General features: G+C 35.1%; 1 protein-coding gene across 9 annotated transcripts in view; it reads left to right on the top strand.

The window, feature by feature from the left end:
- OSBPL9 (oxysterol binding protein like 9) overlaps positions 1–13823 on the top strand; it is a 128976-nt gene that overhangs the window by 92427 nt on the left and 22726 nt on the right. For 6 of the 9 annotated variants that reach the window (XM_008139318.3, XM_028142170.2, XM_028142177.2 and 3 more), the window contains 4 exons: positions 4798–4836; positions 7410–7500; positions 8983–9087; positions 13407–13566. In XM_008139318.3, coding sequence (XP_008137540.2) covers positions 4798–4836; positions 7410–7500; positions 8983–9087; positions 13407–13566 — 395 coding nt within the window. The remainder of the gene's footprint in view (positions 1–4797; positions 4837–7409; positions 7501–8982; positions 9088–13406; positions 13567–13823) is intronic. The other 3 variants (XM_008139319.3, XM_008139317.3, XM_028142171.2) reach the window with 1 other exon arrangement.

Raw genomic sequence — 13823 nt, 5'->3', positions numbered from 1 at the left:
GGGGCTCCTGCTGGCACCCACCTTGGCTAGTGGCCTGACGCCGCCCTCTGCTGCCTGTCACCTCTCTCTCGCAGGGGCAGATGCTCAATGCTCAACCTGTGTTGAGCGTCTACCCCTGGTGGTCAGTGCACATCATAGCGACCAGTTCCGCTGTTCGGTCAATTTCCATATTAGGGTTTTATTATATAGGGTGGTTTTTAGTGTAATTACAAAGTTGTGCAACCATCACCGTAATCTAATTTTAGCACATTTTTATCATGCCAAAAGAAATACCATGACTGTTAAGCACTCTTTCACTATACCTCTCACTACCCTGTGCTTCTTCCAATCCCCAGCAATTACTGATCTGCTTTCTGTCTCTAAATTTGCCTATTTTGGACATTTCATGTATTTAGGATCATAAAATATGTAGTCCTTTGTGACTGGCTTTTTTCACTTAGCATGTTTTCAAGGTTCATCCATGTATCAGGACTTAATTTCTTTTTATTGCTGAATAATATTTCATTGAATGGATACACTACATTTTGTTTATCCATTTATCAGTTGATGAATAATTGGATTGTTTTCATTTTGGGGGCCATACTGAATACTGCTGTTATGACCATTTGCCTATAATGTTTTTGTATGGACATATACTTTAATTTCTCTTCAGTATATACCTAAGAGTGGTATTTCTCGGTCATATGATAACTCTGTATAACTTTTTAAGAAACTGCTAAACTGTTTCCCAAAGCAGCCATACCATTTTACTTTCCTACTGGCAATGTATAAGGGTTCCATTTTCTCCACATTCTCACCAACATTTATTATTGTCTTTTTTATTACAGTCATTGTAGTGGTATCTCATTGTGGTTTTCATTTGCATTTCTGTGAAGAATAATGATGTTGAACATCTTTTCATGTGCCTGTTAGCATTCATACATCTTTTTTGGAGAAATGTCTATTCAAATTCTTTACCCATTTTTTAGTTGAGTTGTTTATGAAGTTGTAAGAATGATTTTTCATATTATGCATACAAGTCCTTATCGGATATGTGATTTATAGATATTTCTTCAAGTCTTTGGGTTGTCTTTCACTTTCTTGATACAGCTATCTTTAGAAGCATGCAATTTTTAAATTTTCATGAAGTCCAACTTACCAATCTTCTATGGCTTGTGCATTTGATGGCTTATTTAGAAATTATTGCCTAATCCAAAGTCATTAGGACTTAGTCTTGTGTTTTCTTCTAAGAGTTTTATAGTTTTAGCTCTTACATTTAGGTCTGTGACCCTCTTTGAGTTAATTTTTGTGGTGTGAGGTCCAAGTGTACTTATTTTTTTGCATGTGAATATTCAGTTGTCACAGCTGAATTTGTTGAATCTCATTAAACTTGAATTAGAAAATTTATTTTATAGTAAATTCATAAGTACATAATTTAAAAAGTGTTCACTAAACTACATTGCTTCATTAGAAAGATGGGGGTATATTTCATGTTTTTTTTTTTGGTAGGCATGGTTTTAAAAATATTGGAGTGTAATTCTGATCAAAAGTCTTCCCAAATTATGTGGTGCTGATGTTTTTGTTCACTGTCATACTTCTAGAACACAGGCATGCTGGTATGTTCAGAGAAGAGAATAGCTATTGTATTAAGGATTTAATAAGCACAACATAATTTAAGTGGGAAGTAGCATTAGACCATTTCTTTGTTTCATTAACATGATTCATATTGAATTCAGTTGAATCTCTGGTTCAGTAATACTTGAGATTTAGCATTAGCTGATCCCAATAAAAGGTAATTTGTGGTTTACTTCCAAAACAAACAACAACAAAAAGAAAGGTGGAAGTCGGGGGGAGGGGTGTGGTGAGTATAAGACTTTTTAAGTAATAGAACAAACTCCCTGAAGTTCATGATGGGAATGGATTGACAGTAAGACATTTGATAGTCTATGGGTTTATATAGATTTGACTCCGCCTTAAATGACAAACCACAATAGTAATAATTATAAATCCCAATTTAAAATTTTCTGTAAATAGCATGCATTATTAATCAAGAACATTTTGGGGGGCAAATGGTCATATATTTATGTTTTTAAAAAATTAAATCAGAATTAGAAGTGGTGGTTTTCTTAGATAATGTAATATAACATATGAGTGTTCTGTTGCTGCATAACAAAGCACCCCCAAACTCAGTGTCTTAAAATAGCAACAGTAATTTGTTTTGCTCCCACATCTTCAATTTGGATAGGCCTCAAGACTTGTTTCTGCTTTATGCAATGTCATTTATGTGGCTTGATTGAGCGGGGGGAGGGTGGTAAAAAGGGGGGTCAGAGAACCCACTTTCAGCATGACGCATACCTGGGAAATTGGCTGGGGGTCTGGGTTCTTCTCCATACAGACCTCTTCACTGCCACTTGGGCTTTCTCACAGTGTGGTAGCTGGGTTCTAAGAAAACAAGGTAAACGGTTGTGGCATTTCCACGACCTGTTGCAGAAGTCACCTCTAGTCACTTGTGCTATACTTATTAGTAGAGACTGTTACAAAGGCCCACCCAGTTTCAAGGGTAGGAGACATGAATTCTTATCATGTTGAGGCCATTTTTGGAAAATTAAATCTACCACAAGTATATAATATTACTAAGAAGTCCTTTGGAAAAATAATTTTTAATATTCAGAAATTAATAAGGGAAAGCTAAAAGTAAAATACCATCTGAACAAGAAACTAAATTTCTATTCTCAATAGTTTATTTTCAACTGATTCTATTAAGAATTTCTGAAACTTTGGGTATTCTCAATATATAGTTAATTCAGTTGTGCAAATAAAGGGGGAAATCCCAACATAAATTATGTAGATATCAAAATGCAGTTATTCTCAGATATATACAAAAGATATGCATTGAGTCGAAGGTTCCCAAAACCACATAGTTTGGTGATTCACTTGGAGGACTTATAAGACACTGAGTATAGTCATACCCAGAGCTATGATTTATTACAGCAAACTCAGCAAAGGTAGAAAGCACATGGGGCAAAATCCAGAGGAAACCAGGCACAAGCTTCCAAGAGTCTTCTTCCAGTGGAGTAATTCAGCATGTGCTGAATTCCTCCAGCAACAAACTGTGACAGCACATGTGATTGTTGTTTATCAGGGAAGTTCATCAGAGACTCAAAACGCAAGATGTTATATGTTTGTTTTTTCAACACCCAAGGTTTTTATTGGAGGTTTGTCACATAAGCACTCTCTGTTTTGCATTTACCAAGATTTTAGACTTCCAGAACAAAAGCAGGTGTTCAAAATAAACAATATTGTTTAGGCAACAGTGAGCCACCCTTATCAGTTAGGGTAGTGGGAACCCTCCTGAAACAGAATTTTCTAGACACCAGCCAAAACAACTTTACAAGCAGGCTTTTCTAAGGATAGCTATTTTAGGCTTGCAATGTTAATTCTTTTCTGCACATGCACTTAAAAAAATAATAATAATAAAAGCATCCTCAAATTTTCAAATTGCTCTTGTTTGACCCTTCCATATGTAGATTTCTGAGTAAGCTCAGTAATTAAAAAAAGTAAAAGTTATCAATAAATGAGATAAAACTTGGCCATTATTTTTAAAACCAAGACCAAATATTAGTTTCTGTTAACACTTGAAAGCTTCCTGATTATATGAAGTTAAAACTTTCATTAGTTTTATTTAAAGTTTAAATATGCTAAGTAAAAACACTAATGTGTTGTTAACTTTCCACCACTGTTACCCTCTAATACCTAAAGGATTAAGATACTATCTACTGCCCTAACTGGTTTGGCTTAGTGGATAGAGCATCGGCTTGTGGACTGAAGGGTCCCAGGTTTGATTCCGGTCAAGGGCACATGCCCAGGTTCCAGGTTTGATCCCCAGTAGGGGGCATGCAGGAGGCATGCAGGAGGCAGCTGATCCATGATTCTCTCTCATCAGTGATACTTCTATCTCTCCCTCTCCCCTCCTCTCTGAAATCAATAAAAATATATTTTTAAAAAAAAACAGCCGAAACTGGTTTGGCTCAGTGGATAGAGCGTCGGCCTTCGGACTGAAGGGTCCTGGGTTCGGTTCCGGTTGAGGGCATGTACCTTGGTTGCAGGTACATCCCCAGTGGGGGGTGTGCGGGAGGCAGTTGATCGAAGTTTCTCTCTCATCGATGTTTCTAACTCTCTATCCCTCTCCCTTCCTCTCTGTGAAAATCAATAAAATATATTTTAAAAAAAAAGATAGTACCTACCTTATAGAGTTGATGGAATAAATGAATTAGCTCCTATATCATCATTTCCATGAATATAATGATTATGTATACTGAAAGCAAAATCAGATAATCTATTTAGAAAAGTATTAGTATAATTGTTGGGCCAACAGTCCAAATATGGGAAATGGTGTCTATACTAAGTTTTTAAGAGTACACGATTATCATACCTTTTAAAGTACAGTAAGAGTTTGGGGCATTTACTATAAAATTGAACCCAGAAATATTGTCTTCAATCCTAAATTAGCATATCTACATTTAATCATTGGTACCAAGGAGACTATACAGTTCAATAGGATATTTCTACAATGAACTTAATTAAATGCTTATATGGAAAAATAATTGCCTTGCTGTTGGTGATTATTGTGTAGCCAGTGATAAAATTATGTTTGGTTAGGAATGTACAAATGGAATTAAAATCTTAATGGAAGCAAAAAAGTAGTTTTCTAACATTATTAGTTACCTGATAAAATAAGCTTTCTTAATAGGGAAGAAAATACACAGGGGTTGCTTAAATGAGAGAATGAAGTTAATATTTTTAACATTTCTCCTTAAGGACCAGTGTAATGCGGAGAAGCACGCAGATGGAATTATAGTAAGTTTAATCTAATCTTTGTTTCCCCTTTAATTCTGCAGAGCATTATAACCAGTTATGTCAGGAGAAGCCTGAATTTCTACTTCTTTTTCAACGCAAATTCTTCTTTTCACCTGCTCATTGCTTTTTGTTGTTGACTCTTGCAATTTTCCTTGAGCTCCTAAAGTTGCCCATCTTTCAGCAATCATTTGGAGGGGAAATGTTGATCATAAAACTTTTCTAAATGTTGGTCCAGATTGAATCACTTTGCATGTGTTAACTTGAAGGATTAATCATGGTATGAATATGCATCTTTTATGACTAAATAAGGCATAACTCACAATGCTGCATTTCTGGTCAACTTTGTTCTCAGATGAAAGCAGAGGGGGAGGGGTATATTGAGACACATCTTAATCTATTTAAATATGTTTATAGATTTCTATTTTCTCATCTTTTATTTTTTTATTTTTTTGTATTGTTTTAACTAGCATCGATACTGTGGTATTATTGCATTTTTGTTGGAACATGAACTTTTTGATTTACAGACATCTTCTTATTCTTTTCTCCTCCTTGGCTTTTTTTTTTTTTTTTTACTCTTCCCTTATGTTCAACTTCCTCTCTTTAAAGAAAAGAAAATGTTATTGTTCCCAGCTGGAAATAAAGATTGGATATTGAAGGTTTGTAGTTTGAGCTACCCTAGTTTTATGGTAACTGGGTGACTTCTGTTCAAACTGTGTTTCTGAAGCAGTCTTTTCTTTGTCTTAAGACTTGACAAATGACAGCTTGTCTGAAATCTGGAATCTTCAAAGCCATCTCATGATTATACTTAAAAAGATGTTTTCTTTATATTTGGATTAAAATGAAAAAGAAAACTTAAATATCCATGATGTTTGCATATTTTTTAAGAAAGCAAAGATAAGAGAAACATTTTTAAAATTTGAATTAAACACATTAGAATTTTTATTTCTTTTTTCACAGTGAGTTCAAAGTTTGAGCCATGATGATATAATACAATTATGTGGTATAAATACAATGTAATGTCTCTCTTCCTGAGATATCAAATAAGTTTGTAAGCCTCATGGAAAAAGACTGTATATGTTGTTTAGCATTTCATGGTCCCCAAAGACCCTAAGGAAAATCATGTCAATTGCTATATCTCTTTTCCCTCTGAACAAAATTAGTTACTTTTGATTATGTTAAAAAATAGTTTTAGAAAGCATTCAAAAAATGTTTGATCATTTGCAATTAAAACACCTAGATTCCCTAACCATAGGAAATCTAAACTTGCAGAAAACAAACATATTTAAATCATTTGTTTGGGGATGATTCCATTTTTCCTTGAGTTTTTATTTTTAAGAAAGAAAGGATTTAGGGCCTTGGACCCTAACTGCTAGGATCCAGCCTTGCCATTCACTAGCTGTGACCTTAGACAAGTTACTTAACCTTAGGGTTTTAGTTTCCTCTATAAAGAAAAGTTAGTAGTTCTATCTCAGAAGGTTTATAAGGTGCAGAGTGAGCTCACAGTACCCCATAAATGTTAGGTACATTTATGTACATATAATTACATATTGCATGAGTTTTGTTAATGTCACAACAGATTAGGGCTGTAGATTATCATTTGTTTACATTTCTCACACACAAAATTCATTTGAAAGCAAGTTGTAGAATGTAATTTGACATATTTTAGCTTGAAGTTGATTGACCAATTACTTTTATTGTACCCATCTGTCCATGGGATTAGTGTAGCCTTTTCTAAGTGGTGGATCTAAACTTTACTCTGGCAGAAATCTTTGTTTGAAATCCTCCATTTCTTCATGTAAAAATGCACCAGTAAGCTATGGAGTCTTGTTTTTAAAATGTTATGCTGCAGAATAATTTCTTGGTTTGGAATCAGAGAAACCTGAACTTTTTTCTCTCTCCAAATTCATAACTATATGTTTATGTTTTTCAAATCCTAAAAAAAAAAAAAAAACTTCTTCCCACACACACTCATTTCAAATAAAAGATACATCTCTTTGCCTTCAGTGATTGTAAAACTAGGTGCCTGTGCTATGCAGAAGACAGTGATGGGAGGTGGCAGTAGTATGGAATGGAAAGATAAGATCCTTCTGGTGCCGGTACATTAGCTAGTCATAGGTGTAATATTTATTAATACCAAAGCAAGAGAGCATTTCTCTTTCTTAGATAAAGAAACAATGTTTGTGGTGAATTTAAAATTTGAGAAGCACTGAATTGAATTGAGAGGTTATTGTTTTGGCTTCCTGAAATCTTGCCACACCATTATATAACTCTTTCCAAGTTTTTCCATTTAGCTTTACCTTCCTATAATACAGAGATTCATTCGTTCATTTTTCCTCCTTACTATGCTTTTAAATAATAATAATAATAATAATAATAATAATAATAATAATGAGAAACTTAGACTTATGCATAGAAAAGCTGTTTCATTTCTTCTTCGTATTTTCATCAGCATATCTCTATAGCTACCTTCAGGACTTTGCTGTCAGAAATATGGGCAATTTCATACATTTGGGAGGGTCAGCGTTGGAAGGGCATTTAATTAAAAATAACTATAATGTGTTTCTTTATCTCAGAGTACTATTAATCCAGTAGATGCAATATATCAACCTAGTCCCTTGGAACCTGTGATCAGCACAATGCCTTCCCAGTCTGTCTTACCTCCAGGTACAGTATTTGGAAAAATGTTTCACAGACTCATTGCTGAGAAAAAACATAATTTGTATGACTGTCGTAGTAATCTTTGAGGGCTCTTTCTTTTTCTTTTAAAAAATAAAAATATACAGCCGAAAATGAACTGGAAAATGATAGTATTTTAAATATTGGGGCTTTTTAAGTACAATGAAAGGACTTTCGGTTTTCAGAGTGAGATGGAAAATAGACATGGTTACTAAGACCTGGATTAGCTGATGGGACAGAGTGCTATGACTCAGGATTTATGGCCACCAAGGGAACTAATATACCTTGATCTGCTTGAAGGCAATCCAGGAATATTCTACTTTGGGATATTCTTTATAGCTCTGAATAATACAAATGGTTTCTTCATGGTGCGTTTTAAGATAATGAGAAAAGGAAGAATAAAATTTGTTATGTCTACCAATTAAATAGACTTGTGTATTTTTAAGTATAGAGTAATAGGTAGTGTTACCCAACTATACTGATTTCTTTTATTTTTTTGTTGCATCCAACGTAACTGTTCTTTTTTTAAAAATCCTCACCTGAGGATTTTTTCCATTGACTTTTTTAGAGAGAGTGGAAGAGAGAGGGAAAGATAGAGAGAAATATTGATGTGAGAATAACACATCGATTGGTTGCTCCTGCATGAGCCCAACCAGAACCCGCGCCAGGGTGGAGCCTGCAACCGAGGCACGTGTCCTCAATCAGAATCGAACCCAGGACCCTTCCATCCACAGGCTGATGCTCCCTCTGAGCCAAACCAGCTAGGGCATAATTGTATTCTTTTTTTAAATTATTAAATTTTTTTATTTTATTGATTTTTTACAGAGAGGAAGGGAGAGGGATAGAGAGCTAGAAACATCAATGAGAGAGAATCATTGACCAGCTGCCTCCTGCACACCTCCTACCAGGGATGTGCCCGCAGCCAATGTACATGCCCTTGACTGGAATCGAACCTGGGACCTTTCAGTCCGCAGACCGACGCTCTATCCATTGAGCCAAACTGGTTTCGGCCATAATTGTATTCTTAATGATGACATGGTTCAGTCAGAAATTGTACTGGAAAAAAGAAATGACTTTAAAAATTACTTATGAGTATGTGAAATCCTTTTGTGAATGTTTATATATCCTTAAGAGAATGAGATAACATCTCTCATGGACTAAAAAGGAGATAACCTGCCCCCAGATATTATATGGTTTGGTGCTTGGAAACACTTTATCATCAGAAGTGTTTGATGTTTTTACAGAGCAGTCATACTGAGAGATTGGCCTACCAGGACTGGTCTCTTGATATCCTGCCTAGTGTCTTGAGTTTAAAGGGGATGGGATGTCAGAGAGAATGAGTAGAGTTGACTTAGTAGAATATAGTTTTAGAAATTACTGGTCTTTGGGCTTTTTAATCCCACACAATTCTAGTTAACAGAGTTTTCTTTAGGCTTTCTCTAATTTATTTCACATGTTCAAATCTCCTAGAATCTGCTCAGTTGTGTAAGTCAGAGCAGCGTCCATCTTCCCTACCAGTTGGACCTGTGTTAGCTACCTTGGGACATCATCAGACTCCAACACCAAATAGTACAGGTACAGATTTATATAATTCCTTTACTTCTTATAACTCCCCGTTTACATTTAAGATTTATATTTGCTTACTAATGGGGAAAAGGTTGAAGAAATGTGTTGTATCTTTCTGTTGGAGATAACATATTTTTGCTATTACAGTTCTATACATAAAGTACTTTATGATTTAACCAGAAGCTTTAGTAAAATTATAATTTAAATAAAGTAGAATATTATAGGATTTTGTTTTTTTGTTTACTGTATGGTTTATTTTGAAGATTGACTCCTTTGAAAAATTTGCTCAAGTTTGACTCATATACTTTCTCAAGAATCAGAAAATATGGAAGCACTGAGAACAAAAACTGAAAATCTTTGCTCTGTCATTTGTGTACATGTATATACATATATACCTATGCTGTGTATTTTTATTGTTGTTTTTCTTTTAACCTAAACGAGATCTTGTGTTTCTGTGACTTTCTCTTTTCACTTAACAGAGAACATTTAGAGAGCTTTTCATGTTCATACAGTTAATTCTAACATTCTTTTTATAGCTGCCTAAATAGGTATCATCTCTTTTTCCACTGATGGACATTTAGGTTATTTCCAATATTTTCCTACTATTAGCAAAATTTAAGTGAAATATCCTTGTACAACAACGTTAAGCATGAGTGGCCAAAAAAGGGGCTACATACCAAATCTGACAATCTTAGGGGAGGCCTGCATGGTGGGCTTACGAACTCAGACCAAGAGTAAAACCACAGGATGCTCTGAACATAAAAATTCCTAACTAGAAGTGAGTCATGTCAGGTGATCACATCTTAGGCCTGTAGCTTTCTTGACAAAGGTCAACCTTTACCTTAAAATAAGCCTGTTACTGTTTTTTAGCATCTAAGATAACATACCCTTGGAATGTCAGAGTAATCTCCTGTATCTGGACCCCACAGACTACACCCACCACAGCAGAGCAGACCACAAAACTCATTGTTACTTTGTTCCCCCAACACCATCTCTATGTGCTATAAATGTTAATTATTAGCTATCTTGAACATAAAACAAGTGTCTCTCCATTTTACTTTTTATCTAATCTCAGAGATTTCCCCACTTTTCTTTCTCCCACCTCCCTCATCTACCACCAGTGGATTTCATATAACCCTCCTTATGTCTTCTTCTTTGATTCTGATGTATAAAATAAGCTGCAAAACTGTGATTCCCTGGAGGATTTTCTCAATAAATTGAGATTTTTGCTTCCGTGCAATTGTCAGTGTGGTTCAAATAAACTCAAAAAATTCTCTGCAGGTTTGAGTTTCTTACATTTACATATGTGTGATTTTTTTTTTTTTAGGATTTATCAGTCTTTCATATCTTTACCAATTTTATAGATAAAAGGGATACTTTATTTTAGTTTGCATGTTCTTAATTCATTTAGACTTATAGTCATTATTTTATCTCTAATTTACAGAACTGCTATCAATGTTAGTATTAGATTTATTCCTTGTTTTAAAATGAAATCGATATATGTTGAGTGACCCAGTCATACTCAAGGAATCACTTAGTACTTTTGTCTCTGTTACACCTGGAAGCCAAAACCACTCTTGAGAAGATCAGAGATAACCTCCACAGATTTCTTTCCTGGGCAATACTTTCACTGTGTGATAATGAAAAATTTCCTTGTGATTTTAGCCTATTTTGAAATTTGAATTAGTAAAGGTGCTGGTGCTATTACTTTGGTTTTTAATATTTACTAGCAGAGGTCTTCTGAATTTTGAAAGAAAGAAAGCAACAATAGATTTATTTGAAACTCTTGGGGAGATACTGATAAGCAATTTGAATAATGAGGTTGAAATGTTTTATTTGACTTTTTCTGTATTTCATTATCTGTGCCAAAATCTTGTTCACTTTTTTTAAGAAATCCTCACTGAAGCAAATGTTTCTTAATTTCAGAGAAAGAGAGAGAAACATAAATCGGTTGCCTCCCATGCATGCCCAGGATTAAACCTGAAATTTAGGTATGTGCCCTGACCGGACTCAAACCTGAAACCTTTTGGTGTATAGAACGAAGCTCTAACCAACTGAGCCACCCAGCCAGGGCAACCTCATGTTCATTTTAAAAACTGTACCTATGTTCTATGTTGTTGATTATGTCAGACTGTTAAAACTACAGCCAAAATTTGCTTTTTTGGGAGATATAAACTAGTTACAAACTTTGAAAAAATGAGTTCTCTTCCTTATGTACATTTACTTTAAGATAATTATAAATAGTAATAATTTAGGATAAATTATTTCAGAGGAAGATATTCTAAAAATATCTTAGAGTAAGTGGATTTGAAGAAATTTTTAAAATTTAAATTAGTATCTAATTTATGTCTTTTTTATTTTCAGCCTAATTTCTTCATTTTTTGCACCTTTCTTTCCTTTACCTCTTTTACTAATACAAAAAAGAAATATGGAACAATTGGGAAAACAAATATAATTCTTTTCTTTCATAAGGAAAACTCAATTCTTTTGTTTGCAGTTCCCATTCAAACTCATTTTCTTCTTGGACACATTTTACCTGGAGTAATTACCTTGAGTATTTGCATTTTAATCATTTTAATTCCTGGTCTTTTGTTGTTGTTAGGATAAAGTTTCTTTCTCATCTTATTGCTCTCTTTTGGGGGGTCGGGTAGGGAGAGAGAATTAAAAATTTGCTAAGAGGAACTATCTTTGGCATTTCCACAATAAGCATCACTACCTTTTTAGTTGGCAAACATTTGTGTTATGTTTTTAAAATATCTTTGTAAACATGGCAACTGACGTGGCAGGTGGATGTCTAACTATTGGGAACAGACTAAACATGCATGTGTGGCTCTGGATTTATTTTTATTGCTGCTGTTCTCAATTTTTTCTAGAACTATGGCGTTGGCTTTTAGATGGCTGTCAGTGACTTAAATTTAATTTCCACCAGGCATCTGCAGCAGTTTGGCATAAATTGCCTGATAGTCTTTATTGACTGATTGGTTGATTTCAGAGAGGAAGAGAGAGGGAGAGATAGAAACATCAGTGATGAGAGAAAGAATCATTAATCGGCTTCCTCCTGCACGCCTCCTACTGGGGATCAAGCCTGAAACCCAGGCATGTGCCCTTGACTGGAATCGAACCTGGGGCCATTCAGTCCGCAGGCCAACACTCTACCTACTGAGCCAAACCGGCTAGGGTTCCTGATAGTCTTTAGATGCTCAATAAACCTTTGTTGAGTTGAACTCAGCTCTTCATTGTTCCTATTGATACTTTTATGGTTATTACTAGACAATGAAGCAGATGATCATCACAAAGATAGATCTCTGTTAATTTCCGTTTTCTTATTTAGACTGTGGAAGAATAGAAAGATGTTCCTCCTGGTCTCTTCCTTTTCTACATTCTTTCCATAGTAGCCCTGTGTTTTTCTCTGCCCCTGAACCCCAGGCACCTTAGACTTAGATGGAAAAGAGGTGAGGAGTTTGGATGGTGAGTGCAGAACTTTTGTGTTTTCATGTGCCCACCACACATTGACTAGAAAAGAATGTGATATTCTGAACACTTTTTATAAAATACTTATGTGGTCTCTAATATTTTTTCCATTTTGCATTCTTATTGGCTCAGTGCTGCATTTTTTAGGTTCAGGATCTACTGTCTATAATAATAGAAGCCGGGGCTGTGAGGGCCGAGGCAGCTGCCATGCCACGGCTGCCAGGGCCAAGCCCCGAGCCCCTTGCATGAATTTCATGCATCAGTCCTCTAGTGTAAAATAAGAGCCCCGGCTTCTCTTCGGTGCTGGGTTTCTGTGATGGGACTTCCAATACCAGAGCTCACACATTGTAGTTATAATCAGGAGACTCCCTTCCTAATGTTACTAGTAAAGATAATTATAGAATGGGGACATAGCATTTTTTTCTCATTTATTTAAAAGACTATATCCCGCTGTGGATCCATGGTTCAGTTGGTTGGAGTGTTGGCCCATACACCAAAAGGTTGTGGGTTCAGTTCCTGATCAGGGCACATCCCTAGGTAGCAGGTTCAATGGGACGAATATGGGATGCAACTGACTGATGTTTCTTTCTTAAATCGATGAGAATTCTCTCTCTTCTTCCTCTCTCTCTAAAATCAATAAAAACATATCCTCGGGTGATGATTTAAAAAAGGTAAAAAAAACCCTATTTTATAATGTGATTGCCTTTTTCTTTGTCTAAATATTAGTTTTCTTTACAAATAGTCTACCAATTTAAGCTCTCTTAATTTTAGAAAGATCTGCATTCATCCCATCTTCCTAATTTCTTCCCCTTTATTACCAACTTTGTCCCCTAATTAAAAACTTTTTAACTTTCTAGGCAGTGGGCACTCACCTCCTAGTAGCAGTCTAACTTCTCCAAGCCATGTCAACTTGTCTCCAAATACAGTCCCGGAGTTCTCTTATTCTAGCAGTGAAGATGAATTCTATGATGCTGATGAATTTCATCAAAGTGGCTCATCCCCAAAGCGCTTAATAGAGTAAGTGGATGAACTAAATATGTGTTTAAACAACTCTCCTGGTTTTTAAAAATGTAATTTCATTTTGAGGCTGGTTTTAATGACAGGCTCCCTTAAAAATTATTTAGAAAAAGTAAGAAAGACAGTTTTTTTTAATTGACTTATTGAACAAAGCCAGTTCTATGAGAATGTTGATTTTACTCCTGACTTAATTCAAATGGAATAAATTAGCATCAGCTGTAGTAATATGCCAGTATTGTTCATGGAACTCAGGGCAT

This window comes from Eptesicus fuscus, chromosome 9, assembly GCF_027574615.1.
Source record: "Eptesicus fuscus isolate TK198812 chromosome 9, DD_ASM_mEF_20220401, whole genome shotgun sequence".
In the NCBI taxonomy this organism is placed as follows: Eukaryota; Metazoa; Chordata; class Mammalia; order Chiroptera; family Vespertilionidae; genus Eptesicus; species Eptesicus fuscus.
Note: the sequence above shows the minus strand (reverse complement) of the source record. Positions and strands in the feature narration are given on the sequence as shown.